Genomic DNA, 15,689 nt, shown 5'->3' with positions numbered 1-15,689 from the left:
GGGGGGTTTGCAGCAGTGCTTTGCTGCTGTGGGCCCCTCACGGACCTGTAGCTCGGTGGGTGCCTGGGTGGAGGTGTCCTGGCCTTTGAGCCGTTGGCAGCACCCGGTGCAGATGACCCCCTAGGTGCGTTTCCTGACCTGGCTCCTCTGCTCTCAGCCACATATTTCTAAAATATATTAACCTTGTGTGTGTGTGTGTGTGTGTGTGTGTGTGTGTGTGTGTGTGTGTGTGTGTTTTTGTGGGTTTGGGGCCTGGGTGGGTTGGGGGGTGGGAATGGGCAAGGGCTTTTAATCATGTAAAGCACTTTGTGCTACACTTTTAATGTATGAAAAGTGCATTATAAATAAAATTTGATTGATTGATTGATTGATTTGGCTCGGAAAGGGGGATTTGTGACAGCCTAAGCTGTTGAACCAGTCCTTCTTGGATGAAGCTGTCATCCGCACCAGAGTCAATAAGAGCCTGGGAAGAGGACTCCTGTCCCCACAGGATTTTAGCAGGTACCAACATGCGAGGAATGGAGCTGGCAGGGGTAGAGATCTGGCTCACCGTGATTCCCTCTCTCAGCGGTGAGCCTCCCCCTTTTACCGATGAAGGGCAGGAGGTGATGTAGTGGCCGGCCTCGCCACAGTAGATACACAAGTTGTTGTTCATGCGCCTCCTGTGCTCCTGTGGATGGAGGCGGGCTCTGCCCAGCTGCATTGGTTCTTCCAGGGGTTGGGGATTAGGTGACCTGACCATGGAGGCAGAGGACGGGATCTCTGGGGCTGTAGGCTCACCTAGAAGGGCTGGTCTGCGAGGTCTAGCACCCTGCTCTCTAACTCTCTCTCTCAATCTATTATCAATCCTAATGGCGAGTGAAATTAAATCCTCCAGGGAGACTGGTTCATCCCTGGTAGCCAACTCATCTTTTAACTGATCAGATAGACCCTTAGCAAAAACCCCCATCAGGGCTGACTCGTCCCACCCACACTCACTGGCTAGAATACGGAATTCTATAGAATAGTCAGCAACAGAATGAGAACCCTGAGTTAAAGCTAGAAGCCTCCTGGTAGCCTCCCTCCCCCTAACCGGGTGATCAAATACTCTCTTTAACTCAGAGGAAAAACTTGAAAAAGAAGAAAGCACAGGAGAAAAACTGTGCCAAAGGGCAGTGGCCCATTTAGCGGCCCGGCCGCAAAGTAAATTAATTACATACGCTACTTTAGCTTTATCACTGGGATAGCTGGAGGGTTGCAAATCAAACACTAGAGAGCAGTTTAACAAAAACTGAGCACAAGCTCCTAAATCACCTGAAAAAGGCTCGGGAGAGGGAACAAGAGGCTCTTTAACAGAGCCAGAGGGTTGGTGGGCTGGCTGCACAGGACTGCTGTCAGCAGAGGGCACTCTAACCTCACTGGAGGAAGCCTGCAGGGTGAGCTGGTTGATTTGGGCATGCAGGCCTTGTAGAGTCTCCAAAATCCCCTGTAGCATCTTGTCGTGCCTTCCAAGCTGCATGCCTTGGTGGGTGAGGGTTTCCTTAAACTCCTCTGGAGAGGTTGGATGCATACTTCTTGGCCAGTGGATTCTGTTACAGTTCTGGGCAGAACTAGCTGGTACTCGCTGGACTCAAAAGCGAGGCGGAGGCAAGGAAGCAGTTTTCAGGCAAGATTCTGACAAGCCTAGAAAGTCTAGATTGGAGTTAACAAGGAGATGATGTAGGGGAGACTGGGGCTGGTTGTCACACTTTTTACTCTGGTGTGAATTGCTCATCATCAAAACATCTCTCAGTTGTCATTCCTACATTAAATGGAAGCTTAAAGTCTTGGCTTGAAATGTGTATCCCTTTTATTTTTCTACTTATTACAAACAAGTAGTAATCAAGCCTCAAAGGCACTCTGACACATTGTGACAAGTGACCCCATGGCGGGGTTGGCTGTCACAAGGTATGGAGTTGGTTGTCCCTATAATTATCAATGGGGTTTCAGTAAAAAACACAAGTAATTTAAAACAATAAGGAAATGTTTATTTTTAAGCTAGGAACACCATTTTCTTTTAAATGAACACTTAAATTATTTATTAATGCCCCTTGTTTTAAACATGAATCTGAACCAGGTGATTATTTGTTTTAGTAATAAGAAGTGAACTTTAGGAATTAACAGTGCTGAAAAACCCTTTAATATAAATATTTCACAAACACAATATGACTATTACATCAACATTAAAATGTGTGTGTGTGTGTGTGTGTGTGTGTGTGTGTGTGTGTGTGTGCGTGTGCGTGCGTGCGTGTGTGCATGCACATAATAAAAACACCTGAGAACATATGTACTACAACATGTTTGCCATGCTGACTGTATTTTCGTATTTTTCGTTGTACTTATTGCAATGACAAATTAAGTTCTATTCTATTCTACTTCTGAACTAATTTCCCTATTGAAAAATATGACAAGAAGCTGGGATAAAATACAAGCAGCTAACAAGTAACTTGAACAACAATAAGTGAGTTCAGGCATTATGTGCCTCAAACATCTGAGAACAACAAAAATATATATATATGGACATTAACATCCATTTCAAAAACCTTCTCTCAATTTTCAGTGGACAGCCAAATCGCCTTTTGACTCTCGTGCTCCACGGATGAGCTGGGTGATGACGCCTGTATGCTCCATGCAGCCAGGCACTCCAGGGATGCCGCCTTACTGTACTGATGTGTCCATGTAGTCATTCTGGAGGACGAACTCTGTCAGCCGCCAAGACAAGATGCTAAAAAACACTTTGCCCTCTACACTGAGCAGTGAGATATTTATTATCTAGTCAGGTAAATGTATCTCACATGATACTGAATGCAAACAAATATGACAAGAAAGCCAAATTGACATGACTCTAAGGGTATTTGTAGCTGTGCTTGATGAACTGTTTAACTGTTTATAATCTGTTAGAATCTGTTAGTCTGTTAGAAATCAATCCGCTGCCATTGCAAACACAGCAGCTCACCTTTTTACAAAAAACAACAGATATGCCCACATGACCTCAAGTTTTTTGCTTACCCACTCTGACTGCATGTTGTTTTGAGGACTGACTTCAAGATTTTTTGAAGCACATTTAAGGCCCATGAGCTCATCCCAAAGTATAACACTGTACTTAATCACTAAATCACTGATCTGTAAGAGGACACAATATTTGCTTCCTTCTCAATCATGTAAATTATTTGAAAAATTCTGAGAGCCTCTCTCAGTCCTCTCTCTGTAATCCAGTCTTAACACTGTTTTTTTTTCCTGCCTGCAAAAATGGGAAAAATGGTAAAGTTGAGAAAAAAAAGTCACGTAAACATGCCACGCATGTGAGTTGTCTGGAAACAGGGGGCAATAATTCAAAGGTAATAAATAAATATATAAAAAAATAAATACATAAAAATCTAAAATGGCAATTTTACATCATCTTTGGAAAGTGCATTGACTCATAACATTTATTTTATATACATCAATGGAATTCAAAAATCCTTGTTTGTTTAAAGTAGAGTCAAGGTTTAGATACTATGTCTTTTCTTTCTTTCTTTCTTTCTTTCTTTCTTTTTTTTTTTGCCAAATGCCTTCTGAAAATACAATACTAACCATTTCATTAATGAAGAAGATTCCCTGAGAAAAAAAAAGAGAAGAAAAGAAAAATGTTTAGCCTTTAACCTCTCCAAAGCAAACAACAGTATATCTAGGCTTGTCAAGAGGAAAAGAAACATTGGTTTGAATTAATACTGCCAAATTAATACTGAGATTTAAGCATCTTACTTTTAGAAGAACATATCTATCAGACTTAATATGAACCAAATTTACCTGACAGGTTAAGAAAAATATCTTATTTTAAGACATTTAAAGAAAAATTTATGCCTAAATTGCTAAAACGATTTGCCAATAGGGTAAGGAAAGGTAGTAGTCAGTTTTCCTGAAATAATGAATATGACATAGTACAAGAAACTACAGAAATCATTTTGTACTCTGACAGCAGATTAGTTTACTCTTTTTTAAGAAATTCAGGTACAATGTTTATCTTTTGATATCCTGAAATAGGATGGTTTTCTAGATCTTTTGGTGAATGCGGCTTGTTAATGCTATAAGACCGTTTTTTATTTATTTATTTTTTTCCTTGACCACCATCAATTCCTCTTCAGCCCTGTAAGGGGACGCAGTCTCCGCCCTCTGATCTCCCAGCCAATGAGCTCACGCATTGTCGTGACGTTGTCAGTCATCTGTGTTGGGGTGATTACGTGTAGCTCAACAATTAGCAGGAGCTAGCTTCTCCGACGAGACACTACCGAGAGAATTCAGACTGAGTGCAGCAACAAAAGCTCTTTTTGAAGCGGAGATGACGGGGCCTGCTGTTACTGAGCCCCTGAATATGACACCATGTGATGTTTCGTGGTAAGAAGAAGGCCGACTTCAGCGAACGAGCGAGCTAATGACAGCTAATAGCAGCCGGTGGTGGTAACGTTAACTCTTATTGATGAGACTGGAAGAGCTTGCTGATTAGCTGTCAAAACGATCTTTCCTGTTATTTGACTTTTCTTTGTGATGTAAATTTTAGTCAGGTCTTTGAGACGGAGCTTTTATTTAGAAGCTGTGAGTGAACTAAGTTATCCACGGGTAGGATTGGTCCGTCGGCTCACACTGTCGCCTCTGAATTCAATCTGACCGTAAGATCTGATTTGACTTCAGAGGAAGTCCCTTCAACTGCATTTTAATAAACTCTGTCTCAGATTTTCCGAGCTCTTTGAGAGCTGTATGAGAAGCTGGTCAACGTGTGATTGGGAGAGGTATGGGCTCTCCTTTGAGAGTGGCATGACCATTACTATTTGTAACCTTATTCAGCTTTCGCTATTCCCATAGCATTTGAGTGTAGCTTACAATTTTGCGTTTTTTAATTTGTATTTAAATTATTTAATCACATATCTATTTAATTTGACGGGCGCTTGGAAGACATAACAGTTAGTGAAATTGTTGCAATTGTCTGAATATGAAAATGAAAATGAAAATGGTGGCTGAACACTTTTCTTTTAGACAGAATCAAGTTTGTGGATTTGCAGATCCAAAAAATGTATTTTGTCATATATCAGCACAGTTCTTTAATGTGAGAAGAGTAGGGGGAATAGATTTGATTTGTGGGTACACAAAGGGTGAGTAAAGAAGTCTATTTATGTCTGCTTCATTCCACTTCTGCTTAAGTCAGCACCTTATTGACTCCCAGTCACAAACATCTGGACACGGTCCTGGCTGGCTCTGTGAAAGTATACATCACAGTCATTTGCTGAGTTTCTTTACCTGAAAAGATTTAGACTCTGAAGAGAACAAATACCTACCTACCCAAACCTAAGTTTGCACTTGCTTCATAGATGGAAAATAGATACGCTTTTTAGGATTTGTTGAGTCAAAAAAATGTTCTGCTTGCGTCAGCTTTCAACTTTAACATCTTTCAATCTGCTTTTCCAGAATCACATGATGGAAGTACAAGTCCCAACCTGTTTTGAGTCTTACTGCATAAGGATGCAACTCTGGTTCAGTCCTCACAACGAGCGATAAACTCCATGCATTGGACAACGTTACTTTCTCTCCAGAAACTGCATGTTGCACCCCTAAAGAGACACTGTAAAGAAAATCATGTTTGCCAAGTTGAAGAAGAAGATTGCTGAGGAGGCAGCCACTGCACCTCGGAGTGGTGTTCGTATACCACGCACCATCAGCAAGGAATCCATCACTTCAGTTGGGGCAGACTCCGGGGATGACTTTGTAAGTACTCTATGGAATCAATACCAACCTGTTGGTTCAGGGTCTTTGGATAAGGTTTTCTTTCTGCTTTGATGCTTTTTGTTGAGTTTCCAAGCAATGTGACAATTTTGTTATTCTTTCCTTTATTGTAAATGGAATGTCACACGCGGAATCTGCCGCCAAACAGTGCACTTGGTAGCAGGAATAATGTTTTTAACACTGCTGTGAGAATAGCAGCAATGGTGATCAAAGATGTATCCCAGTTCAAAGAAAGTTCAAGAACAGAACCTATGCTGGTTTGTGTTGCAAACATTACATTGAAGCTTTTTACATTGAACATGATGAGTACTGAGAAGACTGCTGTCTCACCTCTTAGCCTGTTGCACTGTGTGCTCGCTGTGATGCCCTTTAAAGAGTAGGTGTTGTGCTTCCCCACAGTGAAAACAGGTGATTGTGTGTTGGTGGGCATGTGAGTTTGTTGTGCTGCCTTTTTTGTTTCTGCAGACTGGTGATGATGATGGGCTCACCTTGCTCATGGGTTTGAAACCGAAATATTTCTACACTGGGGCTGTGGCATTTCACTCATTTCATTTTAAAGTCATCTTTTTTTCCTCTAAATTTCCTCTACGCTAACCTGTGTCGGCCCTGACGAGCCCACGAGGCTCGCTTGCTGCCCTGTGTGTATTTACGCTAACCTGATGCTAGTGGCCCTGCATCCCCAGATGATTCTGGATGACTGGCAAGAAGGTTTACTCCGTTTATTCTGCTCCAGAACAAATGTGCCCAGGTGCCCAGAGTGATACACAGACTGAACCCTCTAAACATCCAGCCTGTTCGGAGGCAAGAGACAAGGAAGTTTATTTCATTTATCATACAATGAATAGATTCATTGACTATCGTCCCAGGCCTGGTGTTCAAGGTGTCAGAAACTATAAAGTGTTAATGATTGTAACAGTGGATTATGAAGTGAGCACCATTCAGGCAGCCCCAGGAAATGTGGTTGGTTCTGACTTGATGAAATGAGGCTGAAGTGTTTGGCCCGGGTTGGATCTGTAGCTTATAGAAAGGATACTGTGTCACACAGAGAAGTGTAACTTGACTCTCTGTTTATGCTCCTGCAGAACACAACAGCACAGTTAGTCTGTTGATTTTTCTTCTTCCTTTTCTTGTTGTGTCTGCATATCCCTTTGATTGAGTGCTGTAGTATTCATGCTTTTGGAGATAATATTTTGGCTTTTTTCTCTTAAGAGTGGTGTCCTGTCCTTCATTTTAAAGGAAACCAATAGCTGTGGTAAAGCTGTGTCAGTGAAGCAAACAGGGTAGTTGTAGTTCACAGGAGAAGCGCCTGAGCCTGTAAGGCTGTCTCAGTTGCACATGACTAAATAATTTAGCGAAGTCTCTGAGAAGCTTCTACCAGCTGATATGCAACATGCTTTTTCTTGCACCAAGAGCACTTAGTTTTCCCAACACCACTTTGTATCAACTTTACTTCCTGCATTTTGTTTTGACTTATTTTTCGTCCCTTATTGTCTGATTAACTGATCACAGAAATTTGTTATAGAGCCCATGTGATGAAATACATAAAGCATCTGCTTTTACGACTGAAATGTTTGACTTGTACCCAGAGTAGAACAATAGAAATGCAGAGACCTGCTTTAAATTCCTTTGTGAACAGTGTGAATACCAAGTGCTACCTGTTTCTATGTGCATGTCTTCAGGCCTCTGATGGCAGCAGCTCCAGGGATGACCTGCCAGCCCAGCTGCTCAGGAGAAACGACCAGATAAGGAAGCTGGAGGCAAAGCTATCAGGTATGTCATGTCAGTCTGAGGTGACACAGCGTCCAGAGCCAGAGAAATTTAGGCCCAGCTGCACCTTTTACCATTAACTGGCAGATCTACTAATAATCAATACAATAGTTAGTCTGTCAGATTAAGTCATGGGAAAATGCTACTTAAATGAGTAATTATAAATGTTTTTTTATTTTTTATTTTTTATTTTTTGGGGGGGGGGGGATTGAAAACAAATGAAAACAAATAAATGAAAATCCGTTTGTTTCTCAATATTCCCTTTGATAATTTAGATCAAGTAAAGAGAAGTTGAACCACAGGCCACAGGCTGGTTCTGATTTTATTTCATTTCTATGATCATGGTGACCTGGAAGTTGTAGGTTCTCTGTCAAGAGAGCCTAGATGAAGCAAGTTTGATGGTAAATGTATGCGTGATGATGGACAGCTACGCTTGATTCAAAGGAGCTAAACAGGTGACTCTTAAGCCCCGTTTCCACCAAGCAGTCTGATTCAGATCAGTACGGTTTGGAACAGGTTGGCTTGGTTGAGCTTGGTCTTGTTCCCGTTTCCATAGCCAACTGTGCCCCCTCCTGGTAGGCAGCGTATAAGCTGGATGCTGACAGCAGCATGTTGTGTAATGCCATAGCAGTGTGACACGGGGTGTGACTCAAAGCTCCTGAGGCCCCGTTTACACGGAGACTCCCGCAACAATTCTTCCTTTGCGTTTTCGAAAGCCACCCGCGTTTACATGAGGACGGCGTGAAAATGATCCGCGTTCATACGACTCCAGGAGGAGAAGTCTCCTCCTCTGTTCTTTCTTTTTCTGCCGTTTTGTTGTGTGAGACGGTCGGCAATCCAACCATAACGCGCATTACCGCCAACTACTGGCTCAACTGGAAATGTGGCTGAGCGCGGAGCCTTCACCTGAAACTGCGAGTGCGCATGCCGTGACGTCAGCGTTTCACCCTGAGACCCTCTGCTCTGTGTTTACACGAAGCTGGATGGAGGAGCGGATTCAGATCTTTCCACTCTGGGGAGCATTTTCAAAAGTTTGCGTTTTCACTGAAAACGCAACGTGGTCTCGTCTAAACGGAAGGCCAAAATGCAACGAAATGTTTGCGGAATCGACCGTTTTCGGTGTCGTGTAAATGGGGCCTGAGTTCCATCCTTCTTTTCCTCCACTTGCGTCGTTCACTTGAGTCTTAGTCCCTCCCACCAGAGATGATGGAGAGACGTGAGGAAATGGAGAGAGGAGAGAGGATGGAGGAGATTCGTTTTTAGAGCAGTGGGACATCCTCTCCTCTGGAGCGTCACATGAAGCGACGTGTTTCAGTGATGACGGCATCAGCTGATCACCTCTGGATCATCTGTCAGTCAGCTCTAACAGCTGTTTGTGCGTCTGAGCATGTGCGCCGTAATAACTCTGATCAAACAGAAACAGTAACAGAGCTTTGTCTGTTCCTTTAACCAGTTTAACAAACACGTTACCATGAAGAAAACCTGCTCTCTGTTTATTCTGTGAGCAGTTTAGAAGCTCATGGATCACTTTACCGGTAAAATGTGTAATTGTTAGATTATTTATGAATTATTTATCCTGTATCTTGAGCCCATCTGATCGTGAACTCTGAAACTTATTAATGTAACCTAGTTCAATGTGTTTCAGGAAGAAATTATTTATTAGATTTCAGTTTTCTGTTTTAATCCTTCATTATATTGATTTGATGATGGTTGTGATCAGTATTTTGTGATTTATACTCACAACAATCACTTTATTACCAGATTTATGATCAGTTTCTGAACAAGCCTCTGTGCCTGTCCTCAGCTCGTCTTTTCTCTCATTAAACTCTGTTGTGTTTGTGAAGTTTCATGTGGAAAAGTCTGAGCCGCTGCAGCATCCAATCAGAGAGTGATATTCCATATGGGGGCGTGTCTGTCAGTGAAAAGACCTCTGCAAAGCCAGCTCCTGTGTTTCCTCGATCAAAGCTTCTCCGATCAGTCTCCTCCATCCTCTCTCCTCTGAGTGCAATTATCGCTTTGGGACAGTCTTCAAAATGGCGACTGGGAAAGTACTTCTGGTTGAGGAGATAGGGCACGAAGTTAACGCATTGAGACGCACCAACGATGTACCCTGTGTACCCCACTAATAAATCCAACGAAGATGAAAAACGCGACAGAGTAAACAAAGAGCAACGATGGAAGACATCCAGCATTTCATTCTTTGTGATTGGCATGTAGCTCCGTGATACAAAGTGCAATCAAGCTTTGTCTCAGAGAAGACTGTGCCACGAGGAGAAATACAGCTGCTGGTGCGGGGTAAATGATGATTCTTTTGACCAATCAAGTCTGCAATGCTTTGTAGCTCCACCTTTAGAGAGCGGTTCAGTTCGGTTCAGTCTGGCACCCTTATGAAAGGGTCCCAAAAAGTTGGACGGCTCATCTGCTTGTGGACAGAAATGCGCGCTGTACCTGGACAAACAGAACCAGACTGCTTGGTGGAAATGAGGCTTTAAGGATGACGACATGACAGCAGGAAAAATCGGCAAGATCTTTCAGGTATGTTTGTTTTCTTCTAAAATACACCATGTGTTTCTCGTTAAGTCATACATATGGCCTACTTTAGAAGGAAATGAACATAAGGCTGTGGGAAGTAGGGTTGCTGAGGGTGCTGTGGTCTGGCCCTCCTCTGATCCATTTACAGTTGACAGGTATTACAAATATACTTTAAAGTGGTTGCGAAATGTTAGGAAGGAGCTTCATGTGAGCCATGAACATATGTCAAAGGTGTGCTCGGGTGCTTTTTCAAGAAAACTAAACCCTGGCTGAATGAGCCAGATACTTGTAACTAAAGCCTTCCATTACTGCTACCAAATCAAGACCAGCTATCACTTTATTAACTGAAGGGCAAAAACTCAACATAATGCACAGAACTGCTGTGGCAGATTACTGCGATCCGAATGCTGACAATGCAAAACAATCGACCTACAGCCTCCAGGGGGCGCTGCAGCACCCTCAGCACATTGGGCTGTGGATTCCTTCTGAAATACATCATATCTTCTGCAACTTAATAAGGAACACTTGGCATATTTTAGAAAAAAATGAACATACCTGAAAGATTGCAATGACAAAGTTCTATTCTATTCTATTCTATTCTATTCTATTTTTTTGGTTGTCGTGTCTTCATCCCTAAGAGTCACTGGTTTAGCTCCTTTGAACCAAACGTAGCTGTCTGTCATCACGTGTACAACCACCATCAAGCTTCATCTACGCTCTCTTGACAGAGAAGCTGCAGATTCTGGGTCATGATGATTGAAGAGATTAATTAATAACATCAAAATTAGCTCGTATTCAACTATATCTATATTATCAAATAGAATTTTTAAAAACAAACTGATTTTCTTTTGTTTTTTTAATTGCAAAAAGGAAAAAAGCAAACAAAACAAACCATTTTTTTTGTGTTTTGCTTTTTTGATTCACAATTGAATATCAATTGAACGAATGATACACAGATTATTAGTGATCAAAACCCCCAATTTTTTGAAGGCTTTCATTTTTTTCTGTTTAGTAAGAAAAACTAAACCTCAGCTGTTGTTTTTCATTCATGTTTAGCCTTTCTTTGATCTAAATGGTTTCCTGGTCTGTACAGGTCAGGTTCCAAACAAATAGAATAGAATAGAATAGAATAGAATAGAATAGAAAATACTTTATTTATCCCAGAGGGGAAATCCAGGAGTCACCGCAGCATTTAAGAAAACGAAAGTAAGAAAGAGTATAGAAAGTGCAAAAAGGTCCATAAGAAATTAGATGACGACATCCCGTCCACCACTCTCCAGCCCAGCCAGTCTCCACCTCCACAGGGTCCAGGACTGAGCCTCCCCAGCAGTCTGTTCAGTCTCTGTCTCCTGGATCCTGTCTGCTCACAGCAGGCAAAGCTCCTCCAATGTGATGTCAGCTCCGTCGGCCACGTCCGTGAGCAGCACGATGCTGCTGGGTTAGCACGGCTAGCTCGTCCATCCCCCGGACCTTGATCCCGTGTTCCCAACAATGATGGATGGAAGGACAGGTTAGTTAGCATTGACATGCTACAGGCTGCTAACAGCTAATTTCGCATGTAAACAATGCAGCCATGGTTACATGTAGGATCTCCAGACAAACACAGGAGAAAAGTAGTAAAAAATATTGCCGAAGTCACAAAAAGTTTGGTGTCCGTGACCAACAAATGAACCATACAAAGTGATGATCCACTCCAAATACATAGATGACGAAAAAGAGACAAAAAAAATTACAAGAAACGGACAAAGACGAGAGATCTGCTGCAACAGGCAGCAACTTGGGCAGGGCCTAGCATCAGAAAAAGAACTGTAACCATCAGGGATTTTATAAATAATCTGTGTATCATTTGTTCAAATGATATTTTAATATGAATCGCAACAAACATTGGAAAATGGTTTGTTTTCTATTTTTTCCTTTTTGAAATGAAAACAAATACATGAACATTTGTATTCAATATCCCATATGTTATTGTAGATCAAATAAAGAGAAGTTGAATTACAGGCCATGGCTGGTTTTGACTTTATTTCATTTGTCCGACCCAAAAGTTATACACAGAATAGCTTCTCTGTCAAGTTAGTGTGAATGATTTTAGCTTGATGATGGACAGTTGTGTTTTATTCAGAAGCGCTACGTAAGTGACTCTTAAAGGTGACGACATAAAACCAAACAATCGTCAGGATCTTTCAGGGATCACTTTCTTCTACACTATGCCTCGTTTCTCGTTAAGTTGTAGAACATGCAGCGTATTTGAGAAGCAAATAAAATACCTATGGCCTAAGTAGGGGTGCTGAGGGTGCTGCAGTGCCCCCTGCCAGCTCTGGATGGATTGTTTGTTTTGTCAGCATTTATATGACAGGGTCCTGCCACAGCAGTTCAGTACGTTATGCCCTCATAAGCCTTCAGTTAATAAAGTGGTAGCAGAGTATAAAGGCGTTGGTTTGAAGTATCTGGTTCATCCAATAGGGTGAAGTTCTCTAGTTCCCTCCTAACATTTTGTGACCACTTTGAAGTATATTCTTAGAACACGTCAATTGTAAAACACATGATCAGATGCTTCATGAACAGTTCAATCAAGTTAGCCCCTAGGCAACATAATGATGATGATGGTGATGACGTAATTCATAGTTAAAAATAATCTGTGATGATGGTTCTTTTAACAAACCATTCAAACAGTGACTGGTAGAGAACATATTTGACACATGGAATATTCTAGTTTGAGCAGTGTTAGGCCATTACCAAATAATTATCTGTTAAATGCAGATTTTAGAGCAGAGTTGGCTGCGTGAAGGCGCACAGCCAACACCGGACAGAGCGCCGCTGTGCACGCGCTCTATGTGGACTGGAGGAGGACCAGACGGCAGCAAACACGGTGCCTGTGATATAAAGGACACAGATAGGGCACGCTTCATTGCCTTTGCATGGTTACTGCAGTAACTAAAAATAAGGTATGACTTATTTTATTTTTGTAACTAATAATCACCGCGCCCCTCTCATACAGTCTACAGCGACTATTTGACAACCACCAACAGTTTGAAGGTGGGGTGTTTTCTTTCATGTTACTCAGTGCAGGATTTGACTTCACTGGTGTCGCCACCTTGGAGATCAAAACCATATCAGACCGTTGTGTTTGCTGTTGTTGTCTTCCAGCATGACATGAGCTCAGTGTAAGTCAGATCTTGAAGCGCTCTGAACAGTCTTTATGCTGGGGATTCTTCCAAACTGAACTTTCTCATTACGGAAAGAGAGGAAAAGAAAGTATACAGCACTATACATTGACTACCAAAGATGTGTGCAATTCTGTGCTTGGCTGCCTATTAGCACGCACAACCGCTCTCTTGATAAAGAAGCTACTTTGTCCACAACTTTAGGGTCATGATGATCAGACAAATTGAATAATAAAATCAAAATAATCCCCTGGCCCGTAATTCAACTTCCCATGGTCTGATCTATCATAACAAACAGGGAATTGAAAAATGAATACATTTTCATTCATTTGTTTTGATTTCCAAAGGGAAAAACAGAAAACTAACTGCTTTGATTTTGATTCATAAATGAATATGGGTTGAATGTAGGGGTGGGTAAAATTATTGAGTAATCAATGCATCGCAATATTTCATGACTCAATTCAATATTGATTGGGTGCTGTGGGTGTTATTCCCGTTGTATGGACAAGGGCTGTTAGAGACCAAACAACAAAGTAGCAGCCAAAGCAGCAGCAGCAGCTTACAGCCGGCTCCTGCAGCTTTAAAGTCTGACGTTAGGGTTGTTTTATCGCTCCACAATGTGAGGTGACATGTTGAATATGTTTAAATGAGCATGAAAATCGAAACTTGAAGCGTTTATATTAGGGCTGGGCGATTATGGTAAAAATAAGAATCCCGATTATTTTAAGTGATATTGAAATCATAATTAATATACACAATTATTCATTTATTCAAAAACTTCAGTACTGATTTAAACACAACTTTAAAGAACCAGCAAGTGGCACATACAGTATTATTGATACATATAAGTCACACACACTCGCTGTGGCTGCATATGGAACACAGAAGAGCTATGAAGCACAGGAACTTGCATACATCTACACTGTGTGGCATATTAATTGTTTTTCTTCGATTATTTAGTTTTAATGATTGTCAGATGGCAAAATTGAAATCACGATTAAAATCCGATTAAGCCCTAGTTTATATCAGTATTGAATCAAATCGGTATCCAATCGGATCACAACCTAAATAATCGAAATGGAAACAAAACGCAAGGTTCTTGGCATACCCAGCCCTAGTTGAATGAATGGTACACAGATTCTAAATACTAACCGTCTTTAATCTGTGTAACAGGTGGATTTGTTCAAGGCCCCTGAGGTGACTTTGGCAGAAACAAAAACAAACAAAGAGGGCTCCTCTGAGCTCCAGCCCAAACTGTGCTCACACTTAACTCTTTCTTGATTTACAGATATTACTGTGTGCTCATGGGAAAGTTTACCCTACACAGGAAACAGCCTGCCAGGTGTGTGCCTGAGGCCAAGCAGTGCATTACTGCCTACCTTTTCAATCTTTGGATATTGATATGATATTAGAGCAGTTAGTTTAGTTTTACTTCAGCCTTTGTCTCCACCATGAGGACATTACTGCTCTTCTTGCACATCACCACTAAATTCTGTCAGAACTTCACCTAAAGATGTGCAGTTTGTTTTGCTCAGGAGATATCACCAACATTCATTTATGATGATCATTTTTAACATATGACTGGTTCCAAAGGTACAGGTGGATGCACACTGAATGCAAGAAAATGGATTTCATATCAGGAAAATGATGTTTGTTTAAGGTTGAATGAGCTTCACCTGTCTCATAAGCATGCAACAGTCTCAAGGTTTCCTTGTGACCACAAAGAAATGTCTCATGATCAAGAGAAGTGTTTGGTGAATTGATCAAAGTGAGGATTACATACATGGAACTAAGGTTGTGTCTCACTCCCTCCTGCTCACTTGTCAGTTAGATATAGTTGACTCTATGGTCCTCTCACTCAGCAAAATTAAATCATTGAGACACTGCGTGCTCACTCCCCAGCCGCTGACAGTGTCATGGTCACTCTTGCACAACTAAAACACTGCTCATGGACTGCTAGGGATTTACAGTTCAGATGTTTTTACCAAACACTGTCAAACGGCATGGATTTCAGTGATAACACATGAAGTGTATTTTTCCTCAATAACCAAATATAATAAATACAGTTATCACATGTTATTTTCAATAAATGAAGAAATACCAACCTTATATCTGCACCATAAATCAATTTGTGTTTGAGAATTACAAGGTCCAGTGAATGTATCACCACCACGATGGGCGGCTCAGGGGCGGCTGTGTTTCTCTACTCAGAGTTGAGGCACGTGCTCATCTGAGAGTTAAACGGACGTTATTGTTTAATGTTATTCTTTGTACAGCAGAGTTTTAAACATTTAATTTACACAGCCTTCATTTATACCTTGAATTATTAATCTGTGATATTTGACTATTAGAAGCCACAATATTATTAATTGTTTCTGTTCAGGTTCAGAAATGTGGAAAGTTGGCTTTAAAAAAGTGTTTGAGCTCTGAAAGAAGCTGCAGAGTGCTGAACCT

General features: G+C 41.4%; 1 protein-coding gene across 6 annotated transcripts in view; it reads left to right on the top strand.

Moving 5' to 3' along the window:
• Window positions 1-4,197: 4,197 nt before the first annotated feature.
• Window positions 4,198-15,689, top strand: part of golga1 (golgin A1) — a 34,212-nt gene continuing 22,720 nt past the window's right edge. For 4 of the 6 annotated variants that reach the window (XM_074670115.1, XM_074670114.1, XM_074670113.1 and 1 more), the window contains exons 1-3: window positions 4,199-4,392; window positions 5,458-5,754; window positions 7,452-7,542. In XM_074670115.1, coding sequence (XP_074526216.1) covers window positions 5,626-5,754; window positions 7,452-7,542 — 220 coding nt within the window. In that variant the 5' untranslated portion in view covers window positions 4,199-4,392; window positions 5,458-5,625. Of the gene's footprint in view, window positions 4,456-5,457; window positions 5,755-7,451; window positions 7,543-15,689 lie in introns of all 6 variants that reach the window. The other 2 variants (XM_074670116.1, XM_074670112.1) reach the window with 2 other exon arrangements.

The sequence above is a fragment of the Halichoeres trimaculatus genome, unplaced genomic scaffold (genome assembly GCF_033239565.1).
Source record: "Halichoeres trimaculatus isolate MK-OKI-2021-1 unplaced genomic scaffold, fHalTri1.1 fHalTri1_scaffold_5, whole genome shotgun sequence".
Classification (NCBI taxonomy): domain Eukaryota; kingdom Metazoa; phylum Chordata; class Actinopteri; order Labriformes; family Labridae; genus Halichoeres; species Halichoeres trimaculatus.
Note: the sequence above shows the minus strand (reverse complement) of the source record. Positions and strands in the feature narration are given on the sequence as shown.